Below are 21,808 nucleotides of genomic sequence, written 5' to 3'. Positions count from 1 at the left end.
TGTAAAAAAAAATTGAACAGGCATGTGCTTTATTGCCGGTGTTCTTCTGCTCTGCATTTTTCATTAACAGTGAAAGTTAGAAAAATATAAGTCACATTACAAAAGTAACCAAATTAATAAAAAATAAATAAAATAAAATAAAATAAATAGAGGTCAATGGGAGAAAAACGCCACCAATTAGCAGCAAAAAAAACACATTAGACTTTTTTTTTTTTTTTTTTTAAACTGCCACCCATTTTTTTTGGGAAATAATATGCAGTATGTGTGATATATATGTAAATAATATTTGAGAATCTTACAAATTAGGCTCATTCAGCTCCTATTATAGGGATTAGCTGCAGTACCCAGGAATGACCACTACATGGTGTACAGAGCTGTGTTGTTTCAGCTCCGTACATTGCTGATCAGTGGGGTGGCAGATGTTGGACCCCAACTCCCATGAATAGGTCCATTGATGTATCAGTCCTGGAGATTCCTTTTAACCAGTTGAAACCTGGTACTAAATTTACAGTTATGGTCCATGGCAGTCACATACAGCAGGGGACCTTGGAGAGGAAACCAAGGCGGTTTATTACAAACTTCTGCCTTCCCTTTTGCTGGCTACATAGCCCTCAGTGAGCGTCAGACTTTATTCACACATCAGTATTTGTATACGAAAACCAGGAGTGTCTCCAAAACACAGAAGCTCCTAGCAGACCCAGATCAATTCAGCCAGTGATTTCTGTTACTATAGGGATCGGTTTTTCCCCTGTAACTTGGGTTCTTATGGATGTCCCGATTACAGAGAAAAAAGATCAATAAAGAATTTTTTTTTTTATAAAACATCAGCAAAAAATAAAGTAATAAAAAAGTAAAACGTTTGCACCATAAAACAAAATACAATTTTTTTAAAGATATCTTATTACATACCTATACCGAAAACCCCTACACATTAGGAATCCATACAACTAATAACCTGGAGACTTCGTTCAGCATATTACTTGGTTTGAAATATGAAAAATAACAAATATATATCTAAAAAAACATTGTGTATGTGACGCAAAAAGCTAAATATATATATATTTATATATTCGAGGTAGCAAAAAGATATATATTTTTATATCCATATATATCTATCTATCTATATATATGTAAAAAGAAATGACCAGCACATCCTAATGTGAACAGGTGCAAGCTGCAGAAACCGAATAAGATATATAAAAAGAAAGCGCAGCAGCACTCCATTATGGACAAAATACATAAAGAGAATAAAAACGTTTGATTTAATCTCCTGTTTGACCTTGCACTACCCCCATTTAACCAGCAGGTGATGTATATTCTACTCTACCAGCCCATTTAAATTGTAGGTGTTTCAGCCCATTAGTGACATGTTCTGTCCAGAGTTATAGGCTTGTAGCCCAAGAGAGGCATGTAGGCAGAGTAGTACCCATCAGATGGGAGGTCACCTTGCAGCGGTTGATGGGCACACATGAATTGGCCAATTTATGCGCTAAGAACCTCCGTTTTTTGTAAGTAAAGTTCATTGAGTAATAACACAGCTTAAATCAAACGTTTTTATTGTCTTTATGTATTTTGGTCATAATATACACTGCTCAAAAAAAAAAAAGGGAACGCTCAAATAACACATCCTAGATCTGAATGAATGAAATATTCTCATTGAATAATTTGTTCTGTACAAAGTTGAATGTGCTGACAACAAAATCACACAAAAATCATCAATGGAAATAAAATTTATTAACCAATGGAGGCCTGGATTTGGAGTCACCCCCAAAATTAAAGTGGAAAAACACACTACAGGCTGATCCAACTTTGATGTAATGTCCATAAAACAAGTCAAAATGAGGCTCAGTATTGTGTGTGGCCTCCACGTGCCTGTATGACCTCCCTACAACGCCTGGGCATGCTCCTGATGAGGTTGCGGATGGTCTCCTGTGGGATCTCCTCCCAGACCTGGACTAAAGCATCCGCCAACTCCTGGACAGTCTGTGGTGCAACGTGACGTTGGTGGATGGAGCGAGACATGATGTCCCAGATGTGCTCAATCGGATTCAGGTCTGGGGAACGGACGGGCCAGTCCATAGCTTCAATGCCTTCATCTTGCAGGAACTGCTGACACACTCCAGCCACATGAGGTCTGGCATTGTCCTGTATTAGGAGGAACCCAGGGCCAACCTCACCAGCATATGGTCTCACAAGGGGTCTGAGGATCTCATCTCGGTACCTAATGGCAGTCAGGCTACCTCTGGCGAGCACATGGAGGGCTGTGCGGCCCTCCAAGGAAATGCTACCCCACACCATTACTGACCCACTGCCAAACCGGTTATGCTGAAGGATGTGGCAGGCAGCAGATCGCTCTCCACGGCGTCTCCAGACTCTTGTCACGTCTGTCACATGTGCTCAGTGTGAACCTGCTTTCATCTGTGAAGAGCACAGTGCGCCAATGGCGACTTTGCCAATCCTGGTGTTCTGTGGCAAATGCCAAGCGTCCTGCATGGTGTTGGGCTGTGAGCACAACCCCTATCTGTGGACGTCGGGCCCTCATACCACCCTCATGGAGTCGGTATCTAACCGTTTGTGCAGACACATGCACATTTGTGGCCTGCTGGAGGTCATTTTGCAGTGCTCTGGCAGTGCTTCTCCTGTTCCTCCTAGCACAAAGGCAGAGGTAGCGGTCCTGCTGCTGGGTTGTTGCTCTCATACGGCCCCCTCCATGTCTCCTGGTGTACTGGCCTGTATCCTGGTAGCGCATCCAGCCTCTGGACACTACGCTGACAGACACAGCAAACCTTCTTGCCACAGCTCGCATTGATGTGCCATCCTGGATGAGCTGCACTACCTAAGCAACTTCTGTGGGTTGTAGAGTCCGTCTCATGCTACCACGAGTGTGAAAGCACAACCAACATTCAAAAGTGCCCAAAACATCAGCCAGAAAGCATTGGTACTGAGATGTGGTCTGTGGTCCCCACCTGCAGAACCACTCCTTTATAGAGGGTGTCTTGATAATTGCCAATAATTTCCATCTATTGTCTATTCCATTTGCACAACAGCATGTGAAATTGATTGTCAATCAGTGTTGCTTCCTACGTGGACAGTTTGATTTCACAGACGTTTGATTTACTTGAAGTTATATTCTGTTGTTTAAGTGTTCCCCTTATTTTTTTGAGCAGTGTACATACATACATATATACACAGTGAATGAAATAATTATTTGATCCCCTGCTGTTTTTGTAAGTTTGCCCACTGATAAAGACATGAACAGTCTATAATTTTAAGGGTAGGTTAATTTTAACATTGAGAGATAGAATATCCAAAAAAAATAAAATTCGCATTGTATAAATTAGATAAATTTATTTGCATTTTGCAGTAAGAAATAAGTATTTGATACCCTACAAACCATTATGAGTTCTGGCTCCTACAGACCAGTTAGACGCTCCTAGTCAACTCGTTACCTGCATTAAAGACAGCTGTCTTACATAGTCACCTGTATAAAAGACTCCTGTCCACAGACTCAATCAGTCAGACTCTAACCTCTACAACATGGGCAAGACCAAAGAGCTTTCTAAGGATGTCAGGGACAAGATCATATACCTGCACAAAGCTGGAATGGGCTACAAAACCATAAGTAAGACGCTGGGTGAGAAGGAGACAACTGTTGGTGCAATAGGAAGAAAATGGAAGAAATACAAATTACTGTCAATTGACATTGATCTGGGGCACCATGCAAAATCTCACCTCATGGGGTATCCTTGATCATGAGGAAGGGGAGAGATCAGCCTAAAAACTACACGTCGGGAAGTTGTTAATGATCTCAAGGCAGCTGGGACCACAGTCACCAAGAAAACAATTGGTAACACATTACGCCTTAAAGGTTTAAAATCCTGCAGTGCCCACAAGGTCCCCCTACTCAAGGAGGCACATGTGCAGGCCCGTCTGAAGTTTGCCAGTGAACACCTGGATGATTCTGTGAGTTATTGGGAGAAGGTGCTGTGATCAGATGAGACAAAAATTGAGCTCTTTGGCATTAACTCAACTCGCCGTGTTAGGAGGAAGAAGAAAGATCAGTACAACCCTAAGAACATCGTGCCAACCGTGAAGCATGGTGGGGGAAACATTATACTTTAGGGGTGCTTTTCTGCAAAGGGGACATGACTATTGCACCATACTGAAGGGTAGATGGATGGGGTCATGTATCGCGAGATTTTGGCAACAACCTTCTTCCCTCAGTAAAAGCATTGAAGATTGGTTGTGGCTGGGTCTTCCAGCAAGACAATGACCCAAAACATACAGCCAAGGCAACAAAGGAGTGGCTCAAAAAGAAGCACAGTAAGGTCATGGAGTGGCCTAGCCAGTCTCCAGACCTTAATCCCATAGAAAACTTGTGGAGGGAGATGAAGCTCCGAGTTGCCAAGCAACAGCCTCAAAATCGGAATGATTCAGAGATGATCTGCAAAGAGGAGTGGACCAAAATTCCTCCTGACATGTGCGCAAACCTCATCATCATCTACAAAAAACGTCTGACTGCTGTGCTTGCCAACAAGGGTTTTATGCATCTAATTTATACAATGTGATTTTCTTGATTTTTTTTTTTTCGATATTCTGTCTCTCAATGTTAAAATTAACCTACCCTTAAAATTATAGACTGTTCATGTCTTTGCCAGTGGGCACACTTACAATAACAAAGGGATCAATACTTGTTTCCTTCGCTGTATATATAATCTCTTTTTGTTACCTCTAATATATAGAGGTTTGGAAACCCAAGTGACAGTTCTGACCTTACTTGCGTATTATACGGCCACCTAGAGGTCAAAGTGTATCACAATGTGCACGTCCCTCTGACCGCGGCTGGTCACACATGCTCAGCCCTCCACACACATGCACCCTGGGCTTGGCACATGTTCTCAGAAGTCAGACACCTCTGGTGATGACACGTATACTCAAGGACAAAATGATCAGGCATGTGGAAATACATACTAGATGGTCATCAGGTACATACAATGCACATCTATCGGGTCAGCTTAACCCCTTCATGACAAGAGCATTTTCCGTTTTTGCGTTTTAGTTTTTTGCTCCCCTTCTTCCCAAAGCCATAACTTTTTTATTTTTCGGTCAATATGGCCGTGTGAGGGCTTATTTTTTTTGCGGCACAAGTTGTACTTTTTAACGACATCACTGGTTTTACCATATTGTGTACTGGAAAACGGTAAAAAAAATCCAAATGCGTTGAAATTGCAAAAAAAAAGTGCAATTCCACAGTTGCTTTTTCTTGTTAATCACATTCACTGAATGCTAAAACTGACCTGCCATTATTATTCTCCAGGCCATTAAGAGTTCGTAGACACCAAACATGTATAGGTTATTTTTTATTTATAAGTGGTGAAAAAAAAAATCCAAAGTTTGCTAAAAAAAAAAATGGCGCCATTTTCCGAGACCTGTAGCGTCTCCATTTTTCGGGATCTGGGGCTAGGTGAGGGTGGCGTTAATAACAATCTGGCCATGACAACCTCAGGGGCTGTCATGGCAACCCACTGATGACCCGCGATCATGTGACGGGGTAAGCTACGCGTTTCCGGCGCGGCGCTGTTAAACATGATTCCACCCGCGGCTGTTGCAGGCACATGTCAGCTGTATAAATCAGCTGACATGTGCCTGGTTTAGCGCAGGCTCAGCGCCGGAGCCAGCGCTGAACAGGGGGTGATGAGGTGGTGCATACTATTGCATACCACGTCGTAAAGGGGTGAAAGGGGCTCTCCAGGCCTGGGACACAAGTCTGTATCTATGAGGCAGTATGCACGTCATAACAATACCTCGGTATTCCCAGTGTGAGCGGGTGGGTGCATACTTATGGTCATGTGCCGATTAGACTCAGAAAGCTTCTCTCGATTCGCTTCTATTGATTGCCCGCTGGCGATGCCAATACCGGAAAGCGTGCAACCACACACTGTCAGGATTCAGCTGTCTGCAGAGACGTAAAGTGACTGCAGACTTTTGTCCCAAGCCTGGACAACTATTTAAAGGGAGTGTCGCCCCTAAAATTAATATTAAGCGATCTATACAGTGATGTAGCAGTCTTAACCCATATAAAAATCATAATAGCATTGTACCTGTTAGAGGTACAGCACCTGAGAAAACTGTTTATGTTCTCATGAAAATGAGGGGGCTTCTGTGGACTATTGATCGTGACCAAGTGCACCGTCACCATTCATTTTGCGGGCCTTCCCCCACAGCGAGCTCTGCCTGAACTCAGCCTGCGTGGGTGCGCATGTGCACTGACACTGCCTGAATCCAGATGCACACAGTGTGGGCGGCAGCGTTTTCCTCACTGGCTCTTCTATATGGAGTTCACTCAATACACTAAGACACCAGAGAGTGTAGTGAGCTGTGTCTGCAGAGAAGAGCCAAAGGAGGAGAACGCACCCAGCCATACTGTGAGCGTGCCAGCACTGACACTGTGTGAGTGCCAGGCTCAGGCAATGTCAGTGCGCATGCACACCCATGCAGGCTGAGTTCAGGCACGCATGCACACCCATGCAGGCTGAGTTCAGGCAGTGTCAGTGCGCATGCACACCCATGCAGGCCGAGTTCAGGCAGCGTCAGTGCGCATGCACACCCATGCAGGCTGAGTTCAGGCAGCGTCAGTGCGCATGCACATGACGCGCCCCCTGGGAAGTGGGGTACCCGGTGACGGGCCGGTAGATGCTGGGGGATGTCACAGTGGCGGTGACCCGGTCTGTGACCCAGGGCGGTCAATAAAAAGGGGTTATTGATAGGGGATTTATAATGTTTATAGAGTTCGTGACGCCACCTGTGGAATGCGGCTAAAGGGAGCCGCCGCTGCGGAGCAGGTCCTCTGGAGCTGATGTTACTGCAGCAGGGATGGTGTGGCTCTCCACAGGATGACCTAGCTCCAGGGCAGTGTAGATGATGTTGCAGGCTGTGCTGGGCGTTGTAGTGCAGGGGTTGATGGCGCAGCAAAAAACACAGAGACAAGGAAGTGCAGTCCCAGGGTCTTTACTGGTGGTGATTAGACAAGCCGGGATTGGGTACTGGCTAGAAGTTGAAGTCCGGGCAGCCTGGAAGCAAGTAAAGAATCCTCCTTGCCAGGTGAAGTTGGAGGCCTTCCCTTTCCACTAAACTCTTTGGCCCTGCTACTTGTAGCTGTGCGGTGGCCCTCGTCTCTGAGTGCGGCGTTTCTGAGCTCACCCATATGGCAGGCAGCTCGGGCCTTGCTGGCGCGTCACTCCAACGTGGCGGTGCTGGACCCTGCGGTGCAGCTGAGCCTCCAGGCGTCTGATGGGCCCGGGAGACCAGCAATCTCCTGCCCTCCGGTTTCTGCTGCTGGGCCTTCAGTGCCCCACAGCCTCGGACTCCGGTGTCCGGTTCTTCTGTGCTGGTGCTTCTTCTGGGGTGAGCTGCCGCACAGCTCCAGTCCCCAGCTCCTCTCTCCTCGACGTCCTCGCTTTAACTCCTCACACTAAGACTGACTAACCCCGCCCCCAGATACCAGTTGCCAAGGGGAGGAGCTCCCCTTGCTGGTCTGGAGCCAGGACAGTGTTGCATGCCTAGTATACCTGACTAGGGGATCCCTGCTTGCTTTCAGGCATGGCATTACCTCTTTTGAAGGAGGCAATGCCACTGTGGCAACCGGACCCCTGGGGTGCCACACACACCCATGCAGGCTGAGTTCAGGCAGCGTCAGTGCGCATGCACGCCCATGCAGGCTGAGTTCAGGCAGCGTCAGTGAGCATGCACACCCATGCAGGCTGAGTTCAGGCAGCGTCAGTGCGCATGCACACCCATGCAAGCCGAGTTCAGGCAGAGTCAGTGCGCATGCAGACCCATGCAGGCCGAGTTCAGGCAGCGTCAGTGCGCATGCACACCCATGCAGGTCGAGTTCAGGCAGCGTCAGTGCGCATGCACACTCATGCAGGCTGAGTTCGGGCAGAGTCAGTGCGCATGCACACCCATGCAGGCTGAGTTCAGGCAGCGTCAGTGCGCATGCACACCCATGCAGGCTGAGTTCAGGCAGCGTCAGTGCGCAAGCACACCCATGCAGGTTGAGTTCAGGCAGCGTCAGTGCGCATGCACGCCCATGCAGGCTGAGTTCAGGCAGCGTCAGTGAGCATGCACGCCCATGCAGGCTGAGTTCAGACAGCGTCAGTGCGCATGCACACCCATGCAGGCTGAGTTCAGGCAGCGTCAGTGCGCATGCACACCCATGCAGGCTGAGTTCAGGCAGCGTCAGTGCGCATGCACACCCATGCAGGCTGAGTTCAGGCAGCGTCGGTGCGCATGCACACCCATGCAGGCTGAGTTCAGGCAGCGTCGGTGCGCATGCACACCCATGCAGGCTGAGTTCAGGCAGCGTCAGTGCGCATGCACACCCATGCAGGCTGAGTTCAGGCAGCGTCAGTGCGCATGCACACCCATGCAGGCTGAGTTCAGGCAGCGTCAGTGCGCATGCACACCCATGCAGGCTGAGTTCAGGCAGCATCAGTGCGCATGCACACCCATGCAGGCTGAGTTCAGGCAGCATCAGTGCGCATGCACACCCATGCAGGCTGAGTTCAGGCAGCGTCAGTGCGCATGCACACCCATGCAGGCTGAGTTCAGGCAGCGTCAGTGCGCATGCACACCCATGCAGGCTGAGTTCAGGCAGCGTCAGTGCGCATGCACACCCATGCAGGCTGAGTTCAGGCAGCGTCAATGCGCATGCACACCCATGCAGGCTGAGTTCAGGCAGCGCTCGCTCTGGGAAGCGAGCACTGTCAATCAGGGGAAAAGCCCTCAACATGCAGACTGAGAGGGCGCAACGGAGGGCTGAGCTCTTGGACATGCCTACAGTACATGTAAGCCCCTCATTTGCATGCAAATTAAAAGTATTATTCTCAGGCCCTGTACCAGTAAACAGGGCTAGTGTGACTCTTATATGGGCTGAGTTCCTATTATCATTGTATAGATCACTTGATATTGATTTGGGGGGTTACCCCCTCTAAGGTATTAGACAACTCTACTTTAATGATCATGGTGGTTGCTGGATCACCATCATTAGCATGCACTGCAGATAAGGTGAAGGATGAAATACTTGCCTTAACTAGTTTCAGCAGGCGGTACAGATCTTCCACCTCGTCTCCTTCCTGTGGAGTATAGCCCTGTCCTGTATTTAAGCTGGAGCCGCTGAGCGTGGCACGGTACAGGGGCAAAGCCATGGCCTCTGCGTAATGGTCCAGCGCCTGATGGCCCACGGTCTGGTACATGTAGCTGTCCAATTCATCCCCTGCACAGACAGAAGCACAATGAGGGGTCACACGGGAGGAGAGCAGCCGCGGACTTCTATAGCTGCACAAAGCCTTTAAAGAGTTAAATGGCAAAATCTGCACTTACAAGTTTCCACACATGTAAAGAATATGAATTGTTTTACCAGGATTTAGAGTCTTAAGTTAAGTTGTTAATAGCAGATTGGTGGGGTCTGACTCCTGGTACCCCACAATCAGATGATCAATATGTGGGGCACACCAGAAGTGAAGAGGCTGTCATGGCCACTGCCCAAAACTCTGCAGGCCCCCTTAGGCCAGGTCCACAGCCTGTCCTCTATGCCCACTCAGCCATTTGTAGGGGGTCTCCATCTACATACCTGTATTCGGACAGTTCCCTGATGCAGCCATTCACTTGAATGAGGGACACGATACTTTACTGTCCAGATAAAAAGATTGGACACCGCAGGAATGGAGACCAAAGCTTCACATTTTAGACTCTTTGTCTCATTCATGTAAATGACTACATAGAGGAACCCTCAAAATATTCAGATGGAAGCCCCTGACCAGTGCCAAGCGGGAGGAAGAACAAGGTGAGAGAAGACAGGTTAAACATTAACTGGTCAGAAATGTACATTGGAAACAGTGGCGTACATCTAATAGCGACAGACCCAGTGGCCACCGTGGGGCCCGTAGGTCGCGTGAGGGGGTCTTGAGGGGGAGGTAGGAGGTTGCTGAGCCCTCCTAACTTGCCATCCGGTGTCTCAATTTTAATGGTAACTACATTCTTAGGACTAGTTGAATAGAAGGGTGGAGGAGGGGTCCATCAGCTCCCAGCTCCACCATTCAGCCTGTGCACCGGAGTCTCAGAACGGAAGGAGCGAAGATGTCAATAGATGGCACCCCGCTGGGAGGAGCCTCAGTCCACACAAGGCACTGACCGGAGCATTGCAGGAACAGGGCAAGGCGAGTAGTTTTTATTATTTTTTTAATATATTAGTATTTTCCTTGTCAATAATTGTGGGGTCCATGATACTGTATATGGAGGGTTGTGGGGGGTCCATGATACTGTATATGAGGGGTTGTGGGGTCCATGATACTGTATATGGGGGGCAGTGGGGTCCATGATACTGTATATGGGGGGCTGTGGGGTCCATGATACTGAATATGGGGGGCTGTGGGGTCCATGATACAGTGCGGTGGGGGGCTGTGGAGTCCAGGATAATGTGTGCGAGGGAACTTTGAGGACATCATACTGTATCAGTGCACAAAGTCAGCATTATACGGTGTTAGGGCATCACACTGTGCGTGTGGGGGCAATTCGTGTGGAGTAATCCACTGTAGAGATATCATACAGTGTGTGAGTCAGGGGGCATTTTTACGGCATAAGGAGTAATATAGTGTGTGAGAACACTAAGGGGGGCTTCAGTAGGGGCACAATTTCTGTATTAGTGGCACAATACTTGACCCTTTCCTGATCTTTAAAAGTTAGGAGGTATGCCGTCCTCTGATTGTGCATGTGCGTTGTGACCCCAACTACTCTGCCAAATATTATTTCATTTTTATTTGACCCATTAGTGGATGTGGAATTCCTAACAAAGTTGTGCTAAAAGCTACATCTTGAGATAAAGCTGACGGACAATTATCCTCAAGGGAAGGTTCTCGCTATTGTATAAGAACTGCATTTTCTTGTCCTTATTACAGGAACAGGCTGCTTGTTACCAGACTCAGCCCCAATTCTCTTGAATGCAGATATCACAATTTCCTAGACCATTTACAGTTTCCTATGTTAAAGAATTGTAATGTATCAGTAAAACTTGGATGCTATACGGATAACCCGTATGGGATCCAATTTCTGCGCGCCCATGGACTTGAATAGTCGAGTCTTATTTGAAATACCACAGGAATTAGTGCCATTTTTTTCACAGGAACATTTGGACCTTAAAAAAGAAAAAAAAAAAGATAACCTGAAAAGCCCTACTGTAATCCATTGGTCTGAGTGCTATCAGTTTTTTCCATGGCTAGCACTCAAAACCGAAAATACGAAATTGTGAATGTAACCTGACTAATATTTTGCTTCCAAAGGTGTCCGGATCTGGAGCGATCACGTTCCAGAGTTCTGCAGCTTCATCTCCAGCCCTGAGCTCAGCAATAAGAATAGTTTATGGTATTGGCACATCATTAGTGAGCTAGAAGGGGGCGGACTGCTCATCTGAATAGCCGATCCAGCTTAATTCTCTGACTCTGTATTGGCCATGACAGAGGGGACTGGCTTATGTGCTGAAATGAGAACATCACCTCGTCTCCTTCACAATCAGCACCAATGATGTTCCAAATCCTGAGCCAGAAATGGAGCTACCGGACCCAGGACCGATGCTGCATCTGCAATCCAGAATGCTGTAAAATTATATAACATATATAATTTTAATATAATATATGTACACTAGAAGCCCATGGTTATATCTTGGTCACTTTTGAGAGTAAGGCCAAGTTCAGGTGTCCATATATATCGTGGTCCATATCAGACTGTAACACGTGGACTGACCTGAACATGAAGCCTTGTATATGTCTATAAGGCTGTAAATCAGGAGGCCAGCCTTCAGTCCATGTATTGCAGTCCACATACTAACAGTCAAATATGGCAGTCTGAACTGTGACTGAGCTATAACTACAGGCTTCCAGTGTACACACACATGCCATAAGTGTTGGCCTACATTTGCAATGATTATTTCTGCTAGTGGGTAGAGGACACACTGAATGGAAAGGTATACTGTACAGAACAAAGCCGCATTCACACGTCTGTGAGTCACGGGCCGTGCTGGGATCACAATCCCCTCATTGGTGCATATGATGTCATTAGATCAGATCTGGGGTTCTGACAATCAGGCCGGGACTGTGTCCAAACTTACTGGTTATCACAGGTGATTTGGGAAAGGATCCTTATAAATAAGACGAATAAGTGATCAGGGATGGGGGCGACCGCTTGCGGAAGGGAGTGCCAGCAGCCGGCGACCGCTAGAAGAAGGGAGTGCCAGCAGCGGGCGAACACTGCCTTATCCTACAGATCCACACTGTATGACTCCTGCCTGTGGGTGAAGATTCCGGGGGGCCGGGGTGGTGCCCCCTATACTGATCCCTCCGGGCTATGCAGGATGACCTCTCACATCTTACCTGCACTCTCTGGGGGCCGGAGATTGACGAGAGCGACGATCTGGTGGCCGGCGGTGACGCACTGCATCATATTATAACAGCTGTCCTTCCCTCCACTGAAATACAAGAGCCACAACACTGACATGTGACATCACAGACATGGCACTGACAGCCTGTGGTACTAGAGATCCCATAAAAATCACTGACGTCATGTATGATGTACTGGGGAACTACAAGTCCCAGAAGAGCTCAGGAAGGCAGACATGGGGAAAGTGCACTATTCCTCCTGCCAGTGGCAGATTACTCAGCACATGGCCGGGGACTTCAGCTGCGTGTCCCTTTAAAGTTTGCAGGTCATGCTGGGACTTGTAGTTTTTTAGATGAAAAGCCGCACAGAGTGACTGCCGCACAGTAACAGGGGTGTAGTTCTGCATTGAATGAATCACCTGATCAGCGCCACCACCCTCATATCGGACACCGGCTGCTGCGACTACAAACGTGCAGGTGTGAACATGTGGCCGCCGCAGCTACAGAGAAGTGTTATCCTCACTGGAAGGACCTTCGTGACGTCACGGGCACATGACCGCACCACGTGATTGCTCTAGCGAAAGGTACGGACGGTGAGCGGGAGGTTCAAATGTAGAGAGAGCGCGATAATGTATGTGTGTGATCTATACGTTTATCAGTAGGGGCCAGATATACGGGGGCGGCCATAGCATTGGTGCAGCACAGGGGCCCAAAAGGTCCGGGGGCCACTGCCACCTCCAAAGCAGGGGGAATTGTGTATTACCATGAGCTATTGAACTAAACAGGGCCCATAAACCTTTCTTGCACGGGGCCCTTTTCAGTCTGTGTCCACCAGTGCTGAGATATATATATACAGTATAATGCTGGTCTGCCGGGGCACACAGTACAGGGCTATACATTGTAGGGGAGACGATCTAGCGTACTGAGCTGTGGTCTGTACATGCCCGCCTGCTGCAGGACAGACTGATGTTTTAAGGCAGGTGACACCTTTTGCTGCAGTCTTTTGGGGTCTGTCTCTACCACCTTTGCACATCTAGAGGTGACATTTTTTTGACCATTCTTCTTAAAGGGAACCTGACACCAGAAAAAGCGCTACTAACCTGCACATAGCCAAATGGTTCATAGCATTAGTAACCTGCTCGGCGCCTGCACGTAGCCTAATGGTTAATAGCGTTACTAACCTGCACGTAGCCTAATGGTTAATAGCGTTACTAACCTGCACGTAGCCTAATGGTTAATAGCGTTACTAACCTGTGCGTAGCCTAAGGGTTAATAGCGTTACTAACCTGCACATAGCCTAATGGTTAATAGCGTTACTAACCTGCACGTAGCCTAATGGTTAATAGCGTTACTAACCTGCACGTAGCCTAATGGTTAATAGCTTTACTAACCTGCACGTAGCCTAATGGTTAATAGCGTTACTAACCTGCACATAGCCAAATGGTTAATAGCGTTACTAACCTGCACGTAGCCTAATGGTTAATAGCGTTACTAACCTGCACGTAGCCTAATGGTTAATAGCGTTACTAACCTGCACGTAGCCTAATGGTTAATAGCGTTACTAACCTGCACGTAGCCTAATGGTTAATAGCGTTACTAACCTGCACATAGCCAAATGGTTAATAGCGTTACTAACCTGCACGTAGCCAAATGGTTAATAGCGTTACTAACCTGCACGTAGCCTAATGGTTAATAGCGTTACTAACCTGCACGTAGCCTAATGGTTAATAGCGTTACTAACCTGCACATAGCCTAATGGTTAATAGCGTTACTAACCTGCACGTAGCCTAATGGTTAATAGCGTTACTAACCTGCATGTAGCCTAATGGTTAATAGCGTTACTAACCTGCACGTAGCCTAATGGTTAATAGCGTTACTAACCTGCACGTAGCCTAAGGGTTAATAGCGTTACTAACCTGCGCGTAGCCTAAGGGTTAATAGCGTTACTAACCTGCACGTAGCCTAAGGGTTAATAGCATTACTAACCTGCTCGGCGCCTGCACGTAGCCTAATGGTTAATAGCATTACTAACCTGCACATAGCCTAATGTTTAATAACGTTACTAACCTGCATGTAGCCTAATGGTTAATAGTGTTACTAACCTGCTCGGCGCCTGCACGTAGCCTAATGGTTAATAGCATTACCAACCTGCCCAGCGCCTGCATGTATCCCAATGGTTAATAGCGTTACTAACCTGCACGTAGCCTAATGGTTAATAGTGTTACTAACCTTCTTGTCGCCTTCACGTAGCCTAATAGTTAATAGCGTTACTAGCATGCACGTAGCCTAATGGTTAATAGCGTTACTAACCTGCCCAGCGCCTGCACGTAGCCTAATAGTTAATAGCGTTACTCAGCTGCCCGGCGCCTGCACGTAGCCTAATGGTTAATAGCTTTGCTAACCTGCTCGGCTCCTGCACGTAGCCTAATAGTTAATAGCGTTACTAACCTGCTCGGCGCCTGCATGTAGCCTAATGGTTTATAGCGTTACTAACCTGCACATAGCCTAATGGTTAATAGCGTTACTAACCTGCCCGACGCCTGCACGTAGCCTATTGCTAAATAGCGGTACTAACCTGCCAGGTGCCTGCACGTAGCCTAATGGTTAATAGCGGTACTAACCTGCTCGGCGCCTGCAAGTAACCTTATGGTTAATAGCGTTACTAACCTGCCAGGCGCCTGCACGGAGCCTAATGGTTAATATTGTTACTAACCTGCTCGGCTCCTAAACTTAGCCTAAGGGTTAATAGCATTACTAACCTGCCCGACGCCTGCACGTAGCCTAATGGTTAATAGTGTTACTAAACTGCCCGGCACCTGCATGTAGCCTAATGGTTAATAGCGTTACTAACCTGCCCGGTGCCTGCATGTAGCCTAATGGTTAATAACGTTACTAACCTGCCCGACGTCTGCACATAGCCTATTGCTTAATAGCGGTACTAAGCTGCCAGGCGCCTGCACATAGCCTAATGGTTAATAGCGGTACTAATCTGATCGGCGCCTGCAAGTAACCTTATGGTTAATAGCGTTACTAACCTGCCAGGCGCCTGCACGTAGCCTAATGGTTAATATTGTTACCAACCTGCTCGGCTCCTGAACGTAGCCTAATGGTTAATAGCATTACTAACCTGCCCGGCGCCTGCACGTAGCCTAATGGTTAATAGCGTTACTAACCTGCCCGGCACCTGCACGTAGGCTAATGGTTAATAGCGTTACTAACCTGCCCGGCACCTGCATGTAGCCTAATGGTTAATAGCGTTACTAACCTGCCTGGTGCCTGCATGTAGCATAATGGTTAATAGCGTTACTAACCTGCCCGACTCCTGCTCGTAGCCTAATGCTTAATAGCGGTACTAACCTGCCAGGCGCCTGCATGTAGCCTTATGGTTAATAGCATTACTAACCTGCCAGGCGCCTGCACGTAGCCTAATGGTTAATAGTGGTACTAACCTGCCAGGCACCTGCACGTAGCCTAATGGTTAATAGCGTTACTAACCTGCCAGGTGCCTGTACGTAGCCTAATAGTTAATAGCGGTATAAACCTGCCAGGCGCCTGCACATAGCCTAATTGTTAATAGCGCTACTAAGCTGCACGTAGCCTAATAGTTAATAGCGTTACTAACACGTAGCTTAATGGTTAATAGCGTTACTAACCTGCCCGGCGCCTGCACATAGCCTAATGGTTAATAGTGTTACTAACCTGCTCGGCACCTGCACGTAGCCTAATGGTTTATAGCGTTACTAACCTGCTCGGCGCCTGCACGTAGCCTAATGGTTAATAGCGTTACTAACCTGCACATAGCCTAATGGTTAATAGCGTTACTAACCTGCACATAGCCTAATGGTTAATAGCGTTACTAACCTGCCCGACACCTGCACGTAGCCTAATGGTTAATATTGTTACTAATCTGCTCGGCGCCTGAACGTAGCCTAATGGTTAATAGCATTACTAACCTGCCCGGCGCCTGCATGTAGCCTAATGGTTAATAGTGTTACTAGCCTGCCTGGCACCTGCACGTAGCCTAATGGATAATAGCGTTACTAACCTGCCCGGTGCCTGCATGTAGCCTAATGGTTAATAACGTTACTAACCTGCCCGACGCCTGCACGTAGCCTATTGCTTAATAGCGGTACTAACCTGCCAGGTGCCTGCACGTAGCCAAATGGTTAATAGCGGTACTAACCTGCTCGGCGCCTGCAAGTAACCTTATGGTTAATAGCGTTACTAACCTGCCAGGCGCCTGCACGTAGCCTAATGGTTAATATTGTTACTAACCTGCTCGGCTCCTAAACGTAGCCTAAGGGTTAATAGCATTACTAACCTGCCTGACGCCTGCACGTAGCCTAATGGTTAATAGTGTTACTAAACTGCCCGGCACCTGCATGTAGCCTAATGGTTAATAGCGTTACTAACCTGCCCGGTGCCTGCATGTAGCCTAATGGTTAATAACGTTACTAACCTGTCCGACGCCTACACATAGCCTATTGCTTAATAGCGGTACTAACCTGCCAGGCGCCTGCACATAGCCTAATGGTTAATAGCGGTACTAATCTGTTCGGCGCCTGCAAGTAACCTTATGGTTAATAGCGTTACTAACCTGCCAGGCGCCTGCACGTAGCCAAATAGTTAATATTGTTACTAACCTGCTCGGCTCCTGAACGTAGCCTAATGGTTAATAGCATTACTAACCTGCCCGGCGCCTGCACGTAGCCTAATGGTTAATAGTGTTACTAACCTGCCCGGCACCTGCACGTAGCCTAATGGTTAATAGCGTTACTAACCTGCCCGGCACCTGCACGTAGCCTAATGTTTAATAGCGTTACTAACCTGCCCGGTGCCTGCATGTAGCCTAATGGTTAATAACGTTACTAACCTGCCCGACTCATGCACGTAGCCTAATGCTTAATAGCGGTACTAACCTGCCAGGCGCCTGCATATAGCCTTATGGTTAATAGCATTACTAACCTGCCAGGCGCCTGCACGTAGCCTAATGGTTAATAGTGGTACTAACCTGCCAGGCGCCTGCACGTAGCCTAATGGTTAATAGCGTTACTAACCTGCCAGGTGCCTGTACGTAGCCTAATAGTTAGTAGCGGTACTAACCTGCCAGGCGCCTGCACATAGCCTAATGGTTAATAGCGTTACTAACCTGCACGTAGCCTAATAGTTAATAGCGTTACTATCACGTAGCGTAATGGTTAATAGCGGTACTAACCTGCTCGGCGCCTGCACGTAGCCTAATGGTTAATAGCGTTACTAACCTGCCAGGCGCCTGCACGTAGCCTAATCGTTAATAGCGTTACTAACCTGCACGTAACCTGATAGTTAATAGTGTTATTAACCTGCCCGGCGCCTGCACATAGCCTAATGGTTAATAGCGTTACTAACCTGCACGTAACCTGATAGTTAATAGTGTTACTAACCTGCCCGGCGCCTGCACATAGCCTAATGGTTAATAGTGTTACTAACCTGCTCGGCACCTGCACGTAGCCTAATGGTTTATAGCGTTACTAACCTGCTCGGCGCCTGCACGTAGCCTAATAGTTAATAGCGTTACTAACCTGCACATAGCCTAGTGGTTAATAGTGTTACTAACCTGCCCAGCACCTGCAGGTATAGAACAGAAAAAAGAATCGGGCAACAATGTTCATTGTGGATCAAGACTCAAACATATTATATAACCTACAGCGCACCAAATACAAGTCATAGAAAGATCCAGAAATCAATGTTTTTGATAAATAAACATATTTTTATTAGACAAAAATGCATACAAAACAAAATAAAAGAACTGGGTCAAATTGAACACCAGAACAAGAGCAAAGTGCCTTATGAGGTAAAGACGAGGTCCAGATACAGGCTACAACAAAGTGCAGTGCAAATCACATGTGTGCCGGGAGGAGAGAGAAGGAGAGACCAGGGATGTTACAAATTATAGAGCATTCAACCCCTAGCCATAAGCCATAAATCACATATATATGTACATGTCAAGTGAAATTCAAATGAAAAAATCTCCATATAGTAAGTACCTACCCTGCGTCTGTGCACTGCTGGATTAGTGCCCCGTGTCCCTACGCACGTTTCGGTGCATATAGCACCTTTTTCAATGGGAAGAGTGACCTTGTATTCATGGAGGCTTCTGTTTCTTATATGCTGCAAACGCAGCTGTGAAATCATCTGTCTGGACAAAATCGCGCATGCGCGCCAGCACACACGCCGCATATTGCCTGGCATCCGGGAAATCACAGCGACTCGCAAGGGTCAGAGGGTGCACTTCCCCCAACCCACGTGCGCGCGCGTCGCTTGAGTGCCGGAGGCCGGGCAGCAGCTGGGGTGCGCAGGAGCGCATGCGCAGATCCAACTGGAACGGAGAGTGGAGAAAGATTCTCAGATAGAAACCATAGTGTAAGTATATATAGATGCATTAAGGTATTGAAGGTAAAGGAGCCAGGTGCCTTCCCCATACAGACCCTAATACAGCACTACAACAATTCCAAATGTTATATCAAAATATGGCTGAGTTATCAAAATCAAAGAAGTAGTACGTACATGAAATTTTACATGAACATATCAAAAGTCCAATGGAGACTCCATCCCTCAAAAATTCTACATTAATAATTCATTTTTCAGACTCCATATGGTGTGGTAACAATAACGGACATGTATCATGTATGTAATATGTGTTTTTATGCATACATATAGATACCCACAAGGGAATCACATAGATGCATCAGCAGATCACAATATAGCAACATTATCCATCATACATGTCAAATTAAAATCCTCTCAAATGTTAGATATTAATTCATTAATCATACATATATATGTATATTGAGTAAGGATAAAAAATCAATCAGATCATCACACACCAAAAGGGAAGGGAGAGGGAGAAGAACAGGAAGGGGGAGGGAAGAAAATTTGAATCATAACAATTCCTCCCATTTCTTTGATTCTCCCTCACAAGGTGAGAGATAAGGCTGCATGTAGGTGTCCTGTTTGTTCTCAGAAATCCAGAATGAACTTCAATACCAGCATATGGGGATTCATTCACATGAACCATCGATCCGACAGACAATACAACGTTCTAGAGCAAAATGAAAACACAACAATTAAAATCCACGAAAATTAAAAAACACAATGGGAGAGGAGGGATCACAACTAAATGAAGGAGGAGAAACTGAGTTTCTCATTAAGTCCCTTGGGTGTCACTGTGTAAAGTATGACCATCCAGCGACACTCCATTTGTGCGAGGAGGCGCTTAGTATCGCCTCCTCTGATGCCACAGCGGACACGATCAATGCCTCGAACCCTGAAAGAGGAGGGATCACAGCCATGCCGAGCTCTAAAATGTCTTGGTATGGTCTTGAGACCAGGTGGATCAGGAACATCCTTGGCTGCCAAGATGTCCCGCACATGCTCCCTCGTTCGGACCCTGAGCTCCCTAGATGTAAGGCCCACATAAATCAGGTTACAGGCACAGGTGGCGTAGTACACCACATATGTGGTGCTACATGAAATGTGGTGCGTGATCTTAAAATGTTGAGTGCCGTCCGACGATTGAAAATCATGTGCCCTAATCATGTTCCGGCAACCTGCACAATCGCCGCATGGAAAAAAGCCCCATCTAGGGCCCCTGGATCCAAACGGGGGAGCAGGCCGGGCAATGTAGTGACTCCTGACCAACAAGTCCTTGACGTTCCTGTTACGCCTTGAGGTCAGATATGGACGGTCGGACAAGGTGACGGCCAACGTGGAGTCCGTCCGTAAAATCTTCCAATGTTTTTCCAAGATATGTTGGATGGTGTTCCACTCGGAATTATATGTGTATATAAAGTGTATTGGATTCTCCATCGATTTCCTTTCCATCTTCTTACTCAGTAATTGCAGTCTGGGAGTTTGCTTGGCTCTAATATATCCCCTGTTGATGCATCGCCTGCTGTAGCCCCGGGAGATGAATCGCTCTTTTAAATCATGAGCCTGCTTCTCAAAGCCAGCGTCAGAAGAGCTGTTCCTCCTCATCCGCAAAAATTGGCCAGTGGGAATGGCCCTAATTGTAGTGGGGTCATGTGCAGACGATGCATGTAACAGGGAATTTACTGATGTTTCTTTGCGAAAAACATCTGTTTCAATATAACCATCCCCTGCAATACTGAGTTTGATGTCCAGGAAATCAATGGATTTTTTATTATATCTGTGTGTGAGCCTGATGTTAGAGCCATTGCGGTGCAGCCCGGTCACAAATTCATTAATCCCAGTTTCGGGACCCTGCCATATAATCAACAGGTCATCGATATATCGATACCAGCACTGCACATGGGAGGCGGCAAAGCGCAGATGCCGAAAATCTCTCTCTCCCAGTATCCTAGGAAGAGATTAGCGTACGACGGCGCACAAGCCGCGCCCATGGCAGTGCTGCGTTTCTGCAAATAGAAACGATCTTTAAAAGTAAAAAAATTATGCGTCAGGATGAACCGCAATAGTTCCAAGAGAAGGTCACACACAGATTGATCTAATCCGCTCATACTTAGAAAGAATTGGGTTGCTCTAAGACCATCATTATGGTCGATGCAGGTATACAGGGACTCCACGTCGGCCACCACAAAATACATGTCCGACTCCATGTAAATCCCATCCATTTTTGCCAGGACGTCCATAGTGTCCCTGACATAGGAGGGCAAGGTTTCAACCATGGGATGCAGATAATGTTCAAGGAACTTACATATTGGGTCACACAGCCCTCCGATGCCAGAGACAATAGGATGCCCGGGTGTATCACACATATTTTTGTGGACCTTTTGGCAACAAGTAAAAAGTAGGTATCTTCGGTTGGTTTGCCAAAAGTCCATCCAAAATCCGCTTAGGGATAATACCTCTCTCAACTGCTACCTCAAGGATATCAAGTAATTCCCTGGTATAAGCCAAGAGTGGATTATTAGGAAGTACAATATATGTTTCTTTATCCCTTAATTGTCTGAGAGCCTCCTTTTCATACAAGTGGGTAGGCCAGATAACGATGTTTCCCCCCCTTGTCAGCTGGTTTAATGACTACATCTTTGATTGCCTGTAATTCCTTGAGGGCCCGTCGCTGTAATTTCGTTAGATTGTCACCCCTCATTCTATCGGGGATTTGGCGAAAATCCTCCATCACCATCCTGGTGAAGATCTCAATTTGTGGACACAGCGATAAGGGGGGAAAAGTCGTGGATCTGGGATAGGCCGACCGAGGAAACCCACCTGTAAGATCCGGAGTCTGCTCATTCAACAAGTCTTCAAGGGCCGACAAGGCCTGAAACTCCTCCTTCGTGGTAAAACCCTGTTCGATTTTCGATTTATTGTGAAGTTTGTGTAGTAACAGTTTTCTGGAGAAAAGGTGTAAATCCTTT

The 21,808-nt window shown here is 47.0% G+C and overlaps 1 protein-coding gene across 2 annotated transcripts in view; it reads right to left on the bottom strand.

The window, feature by feature from the left end:
* The window catches only part of DPH6 (diphthamine biosynthesis 6), an 87,970-nt gene extending 74,972 nt beyond the window's left edge, over positions 1–12,998 (bottom strand). Inside the window, exons 1-3 of one of the 2 annotated variants that reach the window (XM_073639031.1) lie at positions 12,848–12,998; positions 12,423–12,517; positions 9,087–9,274 (exon numbers count right to left, since the gene is read on the bottom strand). In XM_073639031.1, coding sequence (XP_073495132.1) covers positions 9,087–9,274; positions 12,423–12,517; positions 12,848–12,870 — 306 coding nt within the window. In that variant the 5' untranslated portion in view covers positions 12,871–12,998. The remainder of the gene's footprint in view (positions 1–9,086; positions 9,275–12,422; positions 12,518–12,847) is intronic. The other variant, XM_073639033.1, reaches the window with a different exon arrangement.
* Positions 12,999–21,808: the final 8,810 nt, after the last annotated feature.

The sequence above is a fragment of the Phyllobates terribilis genome, unplaced genomic scaffold (assembly GCF_046119375.1).
Source record: "Phyllobates terribilis strain yellow unplaced genomic scaffold, ASM4611937v1 Scaffold_7__3_contigs__length_470593459, whole genome shotgun sequence".
Classification (NCBI taxonomy): domain Eukaryota; kingdom Metazoa; phylum Chordata; class Amphibia; order Anura; family Dendrobatidae; genus Phyllobates; species Phyllobates terribilis.
Note: the sequence above shows the minus strand (reverse complement) of the source record. Positions and strands in the feature narration are given on the sequence as shown.